Below are 15,909 nucleotides of genomic sequence, written 5' to 3'. Positions count from 1 at the left end.
ATTTTGTAGATCCAAACAGGCCAGACATAACGTGACTGAAACCCTTCACTCAGACCAGTGCTGATGTTCTTCTCATCGCTGATGGACGTCTGAGAACAGGCCTCAGATCAGCGGGCAGAGGGCGTACGTTTGGCCCTGAAACGCCCTGTAAATCAGAAGCAGGTGACAGAAACTCGCGGCGCTGTAGAATCAAATATCAGATTGGTCTGCTCCTCCCGCTCGTCTTCCTGTCTGTCTGCGTCCACATGTTTGCTCGGAACGCTTGCCAAGTGCGAGAGGCGACGGGATATCAGCATTCTTGTATGTTTGCCCGTGTGTGTGTGTGTGTGTGTGTGTGTGTGTGTGTGTGTGTGTGTGTGTGTGAGGTGATGTTTTGGACCGACCCACCAGAGGCTGGTACCTCCATCTGTCTGGATCAATTATTAGTGCTGAAAGATCTTTGTTTTCCTGTAAATTCATTGAAACTGCCTTAAACAAACATATGTTTACCTGAGATGATAATCAGACAATCAGACAGATTTTTTTTTCTAATTAGTGAAAGATCTTTCTGTTCCTGTAAATGCATTAAAAAAACTGCCTTAATTTTTTTTTTTTTTCTTCACTCCCGTGTTGTGACATATATGTGTAACAGAAAGTTTAGGACTGGAACAAGTTAATATACTATTATAGTTTTAGTCAATATTTTGATTTTATTTTTATCTTTTCTGTTTCACTTTTATTTTAGCCAAGTTTGAGTAATTTCATTATGTATTTTTGTTGTTTTTATAATTTTTTCTATTTTTTCAATTTTTTTCTTTAATTTTTAAATGTTTGTTTTGGCTATGTTTAAACTGAAATAAATTAAATTAAAACTAAATTAAAAATATTTAAATAAATATATATAAAAATGAATAATAAATGTGCACAACCAATTTTATTTATTTGAAAATTTCAAAAACAAAATATGTTAATTTTTATTTATTTCAAGTAAATAAATAATGTTTAATTTGTTTTATTCAGTATATTTTGTACAAGTCCTGCAAATGTCACCAGAGTATTTAGCATGTATTTAGAAAAGCAGGTGAATTTTCATGTAATCTTGACTTTATCATAAATCAATTATTTTATTTTATGTTTTAAATAAGAAAAAGGTAAATGCACAATGTTTTATTCTCTTATTTGTTTAGATGTTTTTATTGAAAAACATTGGAAAACATTTTATTTCTTTACTAATTTTTTTATTTTATTTATTTATTTATTTTTATTTTTATTTTTATTTTTTTGCATGTATCTTCCCATCTGAGCTGTTGTTGTAATTTTCCCTCAGTATTTCTAATTTGTTTAGATGTTTTTATTAAAAAACAAGACACAAATTGTAGATTTTTTTATTTGCAATTTTTTGTGATTTTATTTATTTATTTATTTTTTTCATGCATCTTCCCATCTGAGCTGTTGTTGTAATTTTCCCTCACAATTTCTTATTTGTTTAGATGTTTTTATTGAAAAACAAGACAAAAATTTTAGATTTTTTATTTGCAATTTTTGCAATTTATTTGTTCAATTTCTCATGTTATCTGTCTATATCAAGTTGCTCAGTTCATTTCTGTGAAAACCCAGAGAACAACAGAGGAGTAACCTGCTTTTTAAAGTATCTGAAGAAAAGCTGAGTGGTGTTTTTCTGTGCACAAACATCCTGGCGTGATGGCGGTGGGTTTTGCGCATGCAAACATTCACATTTGCTGCAGCGGAGCATGTGTATAACAGAAAGACAGCACAGAGCAGAAGCTGTAGGACTGATTGGTCAGTGATTTGTGTAGATTTGTGTAGATGCGTGAGCTCAGTCGCTCCGCTGAGGTCATGAGCTAAACTGGCTCTCAGGCTGTTTACTGTGCTGCTTTTCTAAATGTGAGCGTGTGAAGAGCCGCTTTCAGTCCAGCCGTTTCCATGCGCTCGCACGGCACCAGCAAACACCAGCCGTCTGACTGCATTTGTGTGTCTGTCTGAGAGGATCGTTAGTCAATCAAGTCTGAAAACATGTGTAGGACGTCCAGTCCTGCTGCTGCTGATGCTGGTCCTGATGAAACTGACTGCAAATTACTCTTAAAGTAGTTCAACTACAGTCCAACTGCTCGAAAAACTACTTGAAAACATTTACAGACATATTGACAGCTTATTGACAGCTTTCGGTTTTTTTGATTGGTTTCATTGTTTCCAAATACCATAATACCACTGATAAAGTGAGCACCCTGAGTCATGTTAACTTAAACTATTAAAATTGAAATAAAGCTGAAATAAAAGGAAAGATAAAAATGAGATGAAAAACATTTTACAAAAAAGTTTAAATGTTTTAAAATAGCTTAATAAAACATAAAACGTAAAAACATATGATACAAATACATTAATTTAATATTGAATTTTATTTTTCATATTTGAAGTTATAATTTTAAATTTAGTTTAATTTTTAGTTCGTTTTTTTAGTTTTTTAATTTAAAATTCTGTTTATCTTCAGCATCATTCCAGTTATAGTTTCATTCAATTTAGCACTTCAGCATAAATTTATTTTATATCATTTAGCTGTATTTTATTTTATTTAGCCTTATCCTTCAGAAATCATTGTAAAATGCTGATGGAAACATTTCTGATTATTATCAATGTTATAAAAAACAGTTGTGCTGCACAATATTTTAGAAAACGGTGAAAAATATTTGTAGAAACGGTGATACATTTTATTTTTCATGATTCACAGATGAATAGAAAGTTCAAAAGAACAGCATTTATTTGAAATAGAAATCTTTTGTAATATTAGAAATGACTTTACTGGCACTTTTGATCAACTGATTGCATCCTTGATGAATAAAAGTACTAATTTCTTCCAAAAAAAAAAATTTTATAGACCCCAAACTGGCATTTTGTTATTTATATTTATCAGTTTTTGTGACTCAGCACTGCTATGGAGGACTATGAAAGCCTGTTTCCACCACTGAATATATATATATACTATTCTATAAACTCGCAATTACGAGGAAAAAAGTCTGAATTGCAAGATATAGAGTCACAATTTCGAGAAAAAAAGTCACAATTCTGTTTATATCTCACACTTCTGAGAGAAAAGGCAGAATTGTGAATTTGTATCTTGCAATTTGGAGAAAAAAAAAGTCATAATTGTGAGACAAAAATTTGCAATATATATATATATATATATATATATATATATATATATATATATATATATATATATATATTATTCATTGGTGGAAACAGGCTTCCACAGAGGACAGACGTTATTCTGAGAACATTTTGTTCCCATTAAAAAAACACACATTTTTTTGGAATGTTCTATGAAAAATCAAAACATTGTATCATTTTGTGAACATTATATGAATGTTACATTTAAATTTTTAAACATTTCTGTAAACATTCTGACACAAGTAACATCACAAATGTTACATGGACATCCACTTAAGAACAAATGTTCCATGGTCGATGTATAAGTAATGTTTTTCAAGTTGTTGTTTTTTTTTTTCATTTGTATTTAATTTTATTTAGCCTTATTTCAATTCATAAAATTTATTTTTACACATTTTTTTTTAGTTAACAATTACAATATCAACCCAATGATTAATGCATGAACTCAAAAATTATAAAAAGTTATATATGTTATTTTAAATATTAAATAAAATTTAATTAAAAAAATAATAAATAAATAAATAAATAAATGTTAAAGAAAAAAAATTAATAAAAAAATTAAATGTACTAAATTTCAAATATGAATGAAAACTAAAAGTATTACTAAGACAACACAGTTTGTGATGTTTGTGTTGTTGTTGTTTGCAGGATCTGTGCGGTCATCACTCGTGTGACACTCTCGGTATGGCTGATGTGGGAACGGTGTGTTCGCCGGAGCGGAGCTGTGCCATCATCGAGGACGACGGGCTCCACGCTGCCTTCACCGTGGCACATGAGATCGGTACACACACAAACACACACCTAAACACCTGTGTGCACTCACTGTACACACAAACACACGCTGATGACATCACTTCCTGTGTGTCTCAGGGCACCTGCTGGGTCTGTCCCACGACGACTCCAAGTTCTGCGAAGAGCGATTCGGCTCCACCGAAGACAAGCGGCTGATGTCCTCCATCCTGACCTCCATCGACGCGTCCAAACCCTGGAGCCGCTGCACGTCCGCCACCATCACGGACTTCTTCGACGACGGAAACGGTGAGAAACAATCATGTCTGGACATGGACATGAACTCAGGTCACTGCAGCTCAAAATGACGTTCTCAGAAAAAGAACATTTTTACATTTTCATATATACAAATGATTTTGTTGATTAGACTTTGTGGCACTTGCTATGCATGAAAAAAAAAAGACAATAATTAATTCTAATGCAAAACCTGACACTTCAAATCAACATTTTACTAAAGTAGTCTAAAGTAGTAAAACCTAATAATATTAACATGCATATTGCTGGGGTATTGGCTGTTTATTATGACTTCAAAAGCACATATTAATGTCTTATTCTTGTAACACAGTTTTATTCTAAATCCTTAATCCCACCCAATTCTCAACCTTAACAACTGCTTTACTAATAAGCAGTCATTAAGAGTAAATTAAGGCAAAAGTCATCGTTAATAGTTTAAAAAATTGTGAGAATTAGACCCTAATCTAAAGTGTGACCAGAATAATTTATGTAGTTAGCTTTTATTTATTTGAAAGAATTAAAAGAACCAGTTGTTTTATTTACGTTTTAGTTTTGTTTCAGTTCATAATTTAGCGCGTGGAATTTTTTATATAATTAATCTAATATTTTCATTTCATTTTTAGTCATTTTGTTGTCATTTATTAATTTATTAAATAGTTTTGTTGCAGTTTTAGGTTGTTTTATTTCAGTTTTAGTTTTGTTACAGTTAATAATTTACTTTCTATTACATGTATTATTTTTATTATACTTTTTATTTTATTTTTGTTAATAATATTTAATATTAATATTAATTTTTAGTATGAATATTTTTTTTCTTTTTGGTATTTGTATTGTAAAAGATTTTATTTTATTATTTACATTAGATTTATTTACAAATTTTGTCCTTTTTATCAAATGTATTTTAATTAACTATCACAGGTAATGTTGTATTTCATTGACTGTAATCTCAGTTTATGTGTCTAACTAGAAAAACAAATGCAAAACCTAGGAGGTGTATTTTCACAGTACTTGCTGAAGTTGTAAGTCACGTTAGAAAAACAGTTTTTAGACTTTGTACACAGACAGATCTTGAGTAGCAAATCAGCCTTTTAGATTAATTTCTAAAGGATCATGTGACTGAAGACTGGAGTAATGATGCTGAAAATTCAGCTTTGATCACAGAAATAAATCTGAACAGATATTGACTTTGAAAAAAGTAATAATAACTCACAATTTTTACTGTATGTTTAATCAAATAAATGCAGACTTGGTGAGCAGAAGTCTAATTTAAAAACATTAAAAAGTCCTGATTATTTTCCATTTTTGAATGGTACTCAGTTCTGTAGTTATATAATGAAAAACAACATTTTCTTCATAACCGTGGGCTCGTATTGCTGTTGTGTGTGTAGCCGAATGTCTTCTGGACACTCCTCGTCTTCCTCTTTTGGGTCCGGAGGAGCTCCCGGGTCAAAGTTACGACGCCGTCCAGCAGTGCCGCCTGGCCTTCGGGCCGGAGTACACGGTGTGTCCCGGGATGGACGTGTGTTCGCGTCTGTGGTGCGCCGTCATCAGGAAGGGACAGATGGTGTGTCTGACCAAGAAGCTGCCGGCCGTGGAAGGAACGCCGTGCGGGAAGGGCCGGATCTGTTTGCAGGGGAAATGCGTGGACAAAACAAAAAAGAGACACTACTCGGTAAGAGCACAGATACAAATGAACAAATGATGTGTTTGTCTTCATCCAAATGCCTTTAAAATGACTCTATTTGGCTGACATCTCAGTCAAGTCGTGCACCACAGACTTTTTCCAATGAACAACTTGAATCAGTCTGAATCAGGTCACAATATGTTACTAAAACAGATTGCATGTTGACTAGTTTATATTCCATGCTGGTTTGTGTTGATCAGTGTTGATTTTGAGCCTGTCCAGTCCAGTCTATTCATATTTTCAATTAGCTTTGATTTTTATATAATCAATTTAATATTTTTCAAAAATCATTTTGTATTGTTTTTTAAATAGTTTAAATTTATTTTATTTCAGTTTTAGTTTTGGTTCAGTTTATAATTTAACACTTGCAAATGTTTATATAATCAGTTTAATATTTGTATTTAATTTTTAGGCATTTTCTTGTGGGCTTTTGTCATTTATTTATTTCATGTTTTTAAATAGTTTATATTAATTTTGTCATTTCTGTTTTAGTTTTGTATAAATTCGTAATTTAGCACTCACATGTATTTATTTAATATTTTTAAATAGTTTATTTTTTTGTTTCAGTTTAAGGTTGTTTTATTTCAGTTTTAGTTTTGTTTCAGTTCATAATTTAGCACTTCCAAATGTTTATATAATCAGTTTAATATTTTTAGTCATTGTGTTGTGCGCTTTTGTCATTTATTTATTTCATGTATTTAAATAGTTTATATTAATTTTGTTATTTCCATTTAGTTTTGTATGAATTCGTAATTTAGCACTTGCACATTTTTTATTTAATTTTTAGTCATTTTGTTGCATGCTTTTGTCATGTATTTATTTATTTAATATTTTTAAATAGTTTACATTTATTTTTGTTTCAGTTTAAGGTTGTTTTATTTTAATTTTAGTTTTGTTTCAGTTCATAATTTAGCACTTGCAAATTTTTATATAATCAATCTATTATTTTTATTTCATTTTTAGTTATTTTGTTGTGTGCTGTTGTCATTTAGTCATTTATTTATTTTATATTTTTAAATAGCTTATATTTATTTTTGTTTCCGTTTTGGGCTGTTTTATTTCCGTTTTAGTTTTGTTTCAGTTCATAATTTAGCATTTATGAATTCATGAATATTTTTCAACATTTTATATTCATTTTTTTATTTTAATTTTAATTCACTTTTTAGACATTGTATGTGCTTTTCTGTCATTTTACTTGTGTTTTTTTTTTTTTCTATTTTAGATTAAAGTTTTTCATCTAATATTCTAAGTTTAATAGTTGTAGATTTAGTTAACGATAACAAACCTGGGCTGTTCATATTCATCCTGCTCACCAGTTAGACTTCATAGCATGAGATTGTCATCCAGCCTGGTGTTTCTGAGAAATCTAGGTTAACCAAGGACATTGAAGACATTCGTAAAGCCGTTCCTGTCGTGTCTTTAAAGAACTTGCTTTCATCTGTTTGTCCGTCTGAAGCGCACCCATGTTCTTGACGCATCTGGTTTGCAGTGTTTCTCTGGGCTTCACGTGATCCATCTCTCTCACCGCCGTCTCCTTCACATAATAAACATCAGATCTCCTCTTTCTCTATTACCTCCTGCTCTGAGGAGCGTGTCAGCAGCTCTTTAACGTCTCTCGTCATCTTCTCCAACACTCCTTCAAACACATCCTTCAATCTCTCTCTACGCTGCTTTCGCGCTCACTTCATCATATTCATTCCTCTTCAGATTTCATCAGAGGTTCACCTTCAGAATAACATCTACATAATGTTCACTTGTGCTTTGGGGTGTTTTTTGAAAAAAGCATCTTCTGCTCACCAAGGCTGCATTTATTTGATCAAAAGTACAGTAAAAATTTTGAAATAATATTACTTATCTAAAGTCTGATTTCTATGTAAATATCTGTAGTAAGTAATTTATTTCTTTAATCAAAGCTGATTTTTTTAGCATCATTATTCTTCAGTGTCGCATGATCCTTCAGAAATAATTTGCTGCTAAACAAACATTTCTGATTCTTATCAATGTTAAAAACTCTTGTGCTGCACAATATTTTTGTGGAAACCATTACACATTTTAATTTTCAGGATTCTGTGATGAATAGAAAGAACAGTGTTTATTTGAAATAGAAATCTTCGGTAATATTATAAATGCCTTTACTATCACTTTTGATCAGTTTAATGTGTCCTTGATTAATAAAAGTGTAAATTCTAGAATGATTTCTGAAGGATCATGTGACACTAAAGACTGGGGTAATGATGCTAAAAATTCAACTTTGTTCACAGAAATAAATTACATTTTAAATTACATTTTTATTTAATTTTTAGTCATTTTGTTATTTATTTATTTAATATTTTTTAAATAGTTGAATTTATTTTTGTTTCAGTTCATAATTTAGTTTCCGTTACATATATTATATTATATTATATTTATTCTACTTTTTAATTTAATTTAATTTTTGTTAATAATATTTAGTATTAATATTTTATTTTATTTTTGGTATTTGTATTTTATTAAAAAAACAATGTACTTTATTGTACTTATTTAAAAAAATGATCAAATTGATTTTAATTTACTATCACAGGTTAGTTCTGTTAGTTGTGTTTCATTGATTATAGTCTCAGCTTATTATTTGCATAAATTATATTTTACTATGTATTTAAATAGAAAACAGCATTTTAAATCCTAATATTATTTCATAATTTTTACTGTAATTATGATCAAATAAATGCAGCCTTGAAGAGACTTTTTTCAAAAACATGAAAAACCTAAATTATTCCAAACTTTTAACCAATAGTGTAAATTTACTAACGCTTTTGATCAGTTTTAGATGGATAAAACTAATAATAATAAAAAACAACAACAACATTCCTATTATTTCTAAAAGTTCTATGAACAATCAAAATGTCCAGTTTTTTAAATGTTTTGAAAATGTTTCTTTGTATCTTTTTGCAAACAGGACAGAAATGTTACTTTTGAATGTTCTCTGAATGTTCTGAAACAAGTAGATACATTTAAAAATAGTTACAATTGTTACAAACATCCAACTAACACTTAAGAACAAACGTTCCATAAGCAATGAATAAATAACGTCTTTCTGCGAACACTTAGAGAACATTATGAAAGATCATATAACTCGGAATGAACATTCTTTTAACGTTACTGTTCATAACTTTCCAGAAGATTTCTGTCAGCAGCTCAGAGCATCAGATGTAAATGTAAATTATAGCGTCTCGCCTAAAACACTATTATCCTCATGTGTCTTGCTGTTCTGACTTAACTAGATTAGAATCAAACATTTAACCGGCAGGAATTTCCCATCCTCCCGTCTGGCCAGGTATTTTTATCCACGTCTCAGAGGTCATTAAGTGTTTTAGAGACGATGAAGAATGTAGCTCTTGTTTGAGCTTCTCTTCATGCATGTGTGTTTGTTCGTCACGGTTTGTGTTCCTCTCTCTCACACACACACACACACACACACACACACCCTTCCCCTCGCTGAATGCCCAGCGTTCAGGTCCCCACTCATTTTTGGCCCTGAGCTTGTTTATTGTGGGCCGGTGAATGGATGAGCACACGCCTTCCCATAAAACACTAGTTTCTTTCCACGCTTTGACCCATTCATTCCTCAGCCGTGAGTCAGTGTGTGTTTTCTGCTCTTCATTAATCGATGTCTGATGATCTCTGTTTGGCTGCAGACATCAAATCATGGCAGCTGGAGCTCTTGGGGTGCATGGGGTTCGTGTTCTCGCACGTGTGGCGGCGGCGTCCAGTTTGCACATCGTCTGTGTAACAACCCTCCTCCCCGAAACAACGGCCGCTACTGCACAGGAAAGAGGGCCGTCTACCGCTCCTGCAACGTCACGCCGTGCCCTTCAACTGGTGAGCACACATAATGCATGCTTGCATAACAAAACACATGCAAATGCACATACGGCAATCTCAGAATGCATTGCAATGAATTCAGTGAAAAGTTTCTTCTAATATGATAGAGTCAAGAGAAACATTAAGTAGGTAGTTGACACATTACATCAAGATTTCAGGAAAAAATCTACATGAATGTATATTGCAAAGTGTATTTTAGGTGCTGTAACTTGTCTAAGGTTGTCTTTGTTTCCATTTTTTTACATATTTTATGTCAACTACACAAATACACTTGAGGTCAAAAGTTTACATCCCAAAAGTTAAAATAAGAGGGACCATACAAAATGCATGTTATTGTTTATTTAGTACTGGCCTGACTAATATATTTCACATAAAAGATGTTTACATACAGTCCAAAAGAGAAAATTATAGTTTTACCCTGTTCAAAAGTTTACATCCCCTTGATTCTTAACACTGTGTTGTTACCTGAATGATCCACAGCTGTGTTTTTTGTTTAGTGATAGTTGTTCGTGAGTCCCTTGTTTGTCCTGAACAGTTAAACTTCAGAAAAATCCTTCAGCCCCCACAAATACTTTGGTTTTCCAGCATTTTTGTGTATTTGAACCTCTCCAGCAATGACTGTATGATTTCGAAATCCCTCTTTTCACACTGAGGACAACTGAGAGACTCATATGCAACTATTACAGAAGCTTCAAACACTCACTGATGCTCCAGAAGGGAAAAAAATGCATTAAGAGCTGAGAGTGAAAACTTTTGGAATTTGAAAATCACAGTAGATTTAACTTATTTTGTCTTCTGGGAAACATGTAAGTATCTTTTGTAGCCTCTAAAGGGCAGTACTAAATGAATAAATATGATATTTCATCAAAATAAGAAAAATTTTGATGCATTAAGAGCCCCCGGTGTCTTAGCAGTGTCTGTTATAGTTGCATATGAGTCAAAATCATACAGTCATTGTTGGAAAGGGTTCAACTACACAAAAATGCTGAAAAACCAAAGAATTAGTGGGAGCTGAAGGATTTTTCTGAAGAACAGCAGACAGTTTAACTGTTCAGGACAAACAAGGGACTCATGAACAACTATCACTAAACAAAAAACACAGCTGTGGATCATTCAGGTAACAACACAGTATTAAGGGGATGTAAACGTTTGAACTGACTTCTGTGTACTATATGTAAACATCTTTTATGTGAAATATCTTATTCAGGTTGGTACTAAATCAACAATAACATGCATTTTGTATGATTCCTCTTATTTTGGTCAAATAATTTTGCAGATTCTGAAAGGGGGATTTAAACCTTTGACCTCAACTGTATGTTAATATTTTTAAATAAGTACAGTAGCTCAGTTTGTGCACTGAATATATTTGTTCTAATTTGTCCTGTGTGTGTGTGTGTGTGTGTGTGTGTGTGTGTGTGTGTGTGTGTGTGTGTGTGTGTGTGTGTGTGTGTGTGTGTGTGTGTGTGTGTGTGTGTGTGTGTGTGTGTTAGGTAAGAGTTTCCGTCAGGAGCAGTGTGAGCTGCGTAACGGCCCTCAGACGGACCCTAAAGGAGTGAAGACCTTTGTAGAATGGGTGCCGAAGTTTGCTGGCGTGCTTCCCAAAGACATGTGCAAACTCACCTGCAGGGCCAAAGGGACGGGATACTATGTTGTGTTCTCACAGCGGGTGAGTAAGTCATGGGTGACGCGTTTTATATCTGACAACACTTACAAACGGACTGCAGCAGTAAATGTTCTGAATGACATAGATCCTTTGGACATGATATTATAGAAATGCCACATTATTGTGAACATATATAGGTTTCACATGGTACTTCAAACCCAGCTAACAGGAAACGTTCTCAGAAAGTTGTGGCAAGATTCTCTAAAAGTTATGAACAAACATTCAGAAATGATCTGGTTTTGAATAATATTCTTAAAACTGTTTTTTTTTTAACATTTCAGTTAGACACTTGTGTAACATTTTTTAAATGTATCTACTTGTTTTAAAACATTCAGAAAACATTCAAATGTAACATTTCCATGTTTGGGAAATGATACAATGGAACATTCCCTTAACTTTGGAAATAACTTTTTAAAACTTTTTTTTAACTGGATGTTTTGAACATTTACAAACAGAAATTTTGCAACTTAATGAGAATGTTAGCAAATGTTCATCCAGTAACATTAATAAAAATTTAATTCAGAGTTAACGTCACTGTACAAAAACATTATTTATGCGTTGTTCCTAATGTTACATCTTTTATTTGAATGTTTGTGTAATATTAATAGAACATTTTTTTATGTTTGCAAAATGATACAATTTCTTGAATTATAGCCAAGAAAAAATGTTTCTCTATGGTATGCATTATGTTCTAACCATGAAATATATTTTTGAAATGGCAGATTTTTGAAAAATAAATAAATAAATAAAAAGATTTTTTGGAGGGTGTACCACAATGGAAAATAGCCAAAAAAAGTAGTTTTTCTATTACATTATGATCTTCTGTATAATTTAAATGCAAATTTCTTTTATAAATTGGTGCATACAATCTTAATCAAAATCACAATCACAAACACACTCATCATTACGTTCACTGAAAGCTAACTCATCCTCATCACATGGAGGAGCCAAATCTGCACTCATCCTATTGCCCTTTCTGTGAAATACTGGAGTAATATTTTCTTATTCATACATAAATACAACTATACTTCAATAAACACTTGAAATAAATAAATAACAGCAATCATATTTTTGATGTTACCATCTTTAAAAAATTCCCAATTGGGAAATACATTACTTCAATTCATGTCAATAAAAATATGTAATTTACTAACCAAAGATGCTGCAAAAAAATCCCCCTTGAAAAGAGATCTTCAGAAATAGGTTAACAGAGCATTTTTTCTGGAGCACTTCAACAGGTGACCTCCATGTGAGGATGACAGTAGGAAAAAGTGTTTTGGGAAAAAACATTCAAATGTCATTTGACTTAAAAACAAAACATCATTGACTACCTTTTAATTACCGTATTGCAACATGTTGTATGTTTTTCAGAATAACAAGGAAATAAACCGAAATTAATTGTTGCCAAATGGCAACTCTTAACCATAGAGGGTTAGAAACAGATGTTCAGAGAAATAACATTTTGGTAACTTTACGGGATCATTACCAAAATGTTCTGTCAATATCATATCCAACAAACATGGTATTACCATAGTGCTTTTTGTTAGTGATTTATTTGTGCCATTTCTTTAGTAGCAGTAGATGGGCACCAAACAGCAGGTGACGTTTGGTTTGGGTGGTGTTCCTGCAGGTGGTTGATGGGACGGAGTGCCGGCCGTACAGCAGTTCGGTGTGTGTGAAAGGGAAGTGTGTTCGCACAGGTTGCGACGGAATCATCGGCTCTAAACTTCAATATGACAAGTGCGGCATCTGCGGCGGCGACGGAAACAGCTGCATCAGAGTGGCTGGAAACTTCACCAAGAAGAGGTTGGAAAATACACACACAAATGTTTTTAAACAAACCCTAGTCTCACATAGCCAGACCTTCAGACTTCAGATGGGCAGAAGGTCTAGGAACTTTGGCCGCTTTGAATGGCCAAGGTCCGCCTGTGACAGGTAAAGCAACATGGAAATGTCGCCACAATATCAGACCGGTGTGTAAAACTCTCAAGACATATTTTTAAGATTCTATGCCATGAACTTTATCCACTTAATCCAGCATTTCATTGATCCTAATAAACGCTCGTAAACACGACGGCTTTAGTTTAGTAAGAGAGGGTTTAGTGCCACAGCATTTTTGTTTCACGTTAAAGAACGCGACACAAACAACTTCCAGAAAACCTGTATATTTATAACCAATCCGATGACGACTTTGAAACTCCTGAAGTGTTTCCAGCTAAGTGTGCCTTATGCATCAGACGTTTAGTCATCGATTCCGTGGTCGTTACGTCTGAGGCTGAGACTAACAAACCCTAACATACGAGGACGTCATCACAGAGAGGTTTTGAGAGGTTTACATCACTTCTGGGTACAAATATTTCCTCAAAATATGGTGAGGATGCACATAAGCACATACGCTCTCTCAGACACAAGAAACCTGACGCTGTCTGATTCTTTTTCAAAGCATGAGACATACGAAATTGGATACTTAATATGATTTACAGAAGTAGGAAATGTTCCTGGTACGACATCCTTTGTTTTCCCCGGGAGAACATTGGAAGAAAACATCAAAGAAAAGAAAAATCACAAATCAGATCTGTTGTACAGCTCGAATGTTTCTTAAACAAAGCGACAACATTCAATGGAGAGCAATGGAAAGTCTCTCCTGCTTCTCAGATGTTTCTCCTGTGAAAAAGAGCCCAAAGGTTTAGATCTCAGAAATGTCTCAAACTGAGCTCAGATTTGCACTCAAAAGTCAGAGATCTCAATATAAACTCGAGCATTTCTTATCAAGCGATCTGAGCTGTTTCACACTCGTTTTTATCACTCTAGACTCTTGCTGGATGAACTAGTGACTCATTTGAGTCTGTTTTTATTTATCCTGAGGGATTTTAGGAGAAACATCTGAGACCGATTTGAAATTGTAATGAAACACAACTGAGATTTAAAAGAGTACAAGAATTTATATTTATTAGGATTTTATTGTTTACAAACAAGCCATGATATAAATGTGTATATTGTATTCTCAAGATTTGAACAAATAACATGGACAAAGACACACAACACAAAGGCAAATTCTTTGTTTTTAAGATGTGAAGTGGCAGATGTTATTCCTTGTTTAACAAAATTTCTGCATTTTCTGAAAGATGCATCAAAGTTATGCGAGTTTATCAACCATAAACTCACTTGATTATATTGGAAAACACTTAATATGTTGTCATTTTGCTTTTCTAGTAAAAGCATCTTGATAAAAGAACGTTCAGATATTAAACTGGAAAAACAAATTCAAAATAGGACAAAAACACTAATGAAATCATGTGATGTTGTCTCTGTGTTTTCTAGTAAGGGCTACACAGATGTGGTGAAGGTTCCTGAGGGTTCGACACACCTGAAGGTTCGACAATACAAAGCCAAAGGCCAAACCCGCTACACGGCGTATCTGGCACTGAGGCGGCCCGGAGGAGAATACCTGCTAAACGGGAAGTTCATGATCTCCACATCCGAGACCATCATCCCTCTCAACGGCTCTGTTCTCAACTACACCGGCTGGAGTCAGCGGGATGAGGCCCTTCACAGCATGGGCCCCGGGGCCCTTAAGGAAAGCCTGGTGGTGCAAATTCTGGCCACGGATGCTAAGAAACCACTAGACATCCGCTACAGCTTCTTTATGCCACGCAAAATTCCGCTTCCGCCGCGAACGGTAGCCGTGGCTTCGGGAACCGCCGCGGCTCTGTCGTCAGCGGAGATTGTGACATTTACGACCGAGGTTCCTGTGACAACGGATCCTCCAACGACAACGCCCGCGGGGCCGCGCTGGGTGACTGGATCGTGGATGACGTGCTCCAGAACTTGCGATACGGGTTGGCAGAGTCGCACGGTGCAATGCAAGGACCCTCAAGGGAAACTGTCCAAGAGCTGCCCGCTCAACGCCCGGCCCTCAGCCTTCAAACACTGCCTGATTAAAAAATGTTGAGGACCTCTCAATCAGATGAACTTCCTGACTGAGCTTCATGGAGCACGTAGACTGAACAATTGCAGTTGCGCTCCAATCACTGTGGAATTCTGCTAGTGTTCGCCATTGTGTTGCGTTGTGACTCAGACAAGGAGCTTTGGCTCTAGCCTTGAATGTGGTGATGTTAAGCCACGTCCCTTTGGCAAAGCCACACCCCTTCATCCAAATGACACGCCTCTTGAGTTCACACTGGCAGTGATTTAAACCATTGATGTAGTGTTTGAGGCTCTGGCCTCGAATGAGCCAACTGTAGCCACGCCCTTGACTCAAACGGCACGCCCCTTGACTTCACACTGGCAGTGATTTAAGACATTGCTGTTTTGTTTGACATTAGGATGCATTCACATTTACCATTGATAAAATGGAATGTTCCATTAACATTCACATAACCAAGAAAAAACATTTTAAAAACAGAGAACGTTCATAAATAATGTTTTTATAACGTAATGGGAATGTTAACATTTGTCATGTCCAAAAACTAAAAAAAGTGTTGAGGACCTCTCAATCAGACAAATTTCCTGA

At 34.2% G+C, this 15,909-nt stretch overlaps 1 protein-coding gene across 1 annotated transcript in view; it reads left to right on the top strand.

Annotated features, from left to right (window-relative positions):
• LOC141337000 (A disintegrin and metalloproteinase with thrombospondin motifs 5-like) overlaps positions 1 to 15,380 on the top strand; it is a 21,565-nt gene extending 6,185 nt beyond the window's left edge. Inside the window, exons 2-8 of the mRNA XM_073842723.1 lie at positions 3,814 to 3,946; positions 4,036 to 4,203; positions 5,577 to 5,860; positions 9,547 to 9,730; positions 11,224 to 11,399; positions 13,027 to 13,202; positions 14,718 to 15,380. Of these exons, the coding sequence (XP_073698824.1) occupies positions 3,814 to 3,946; positions 4,036 to 4,203; positions 5,577 to 5,860; positions 9,547 to 9,730; positions 11,224 to 11,399; positions 13,027 to 13,202; positions 14,718 to 15,348 (1,752 nt within the window). The 3' untranslated portion in view covers positions 15,349 to 15,380. The remainder of the gene's footprint in view (positions 1 to 3,813; positions 3,947 to 4,035; positions 4,204 to 5,576; positions 5,861 to 9,546; positions 9,731 to 11,223; positions 11,400 to 13,026; positions 13,203 to 14,717) is intronic.
• The last annotated feature ends 529 nt before the right edge of the window (positions 15,381 to 15,909 follow it).

Source organism: Garra rufa, chromosome 6, assembly GCF_049309525.1.
Source record: "Garra rufa chromosome 6, GarRuf1.0, whole genome shotgun sequence".
NCBI lineage: Eukaryota > Metazoa > Chordata > Actinopteri > Cypriniformes > Cyprinidae > Garra > Garra rufa.
This window is presented reverse-complemented; position numbering and strand designations above follow the sequence as displayed.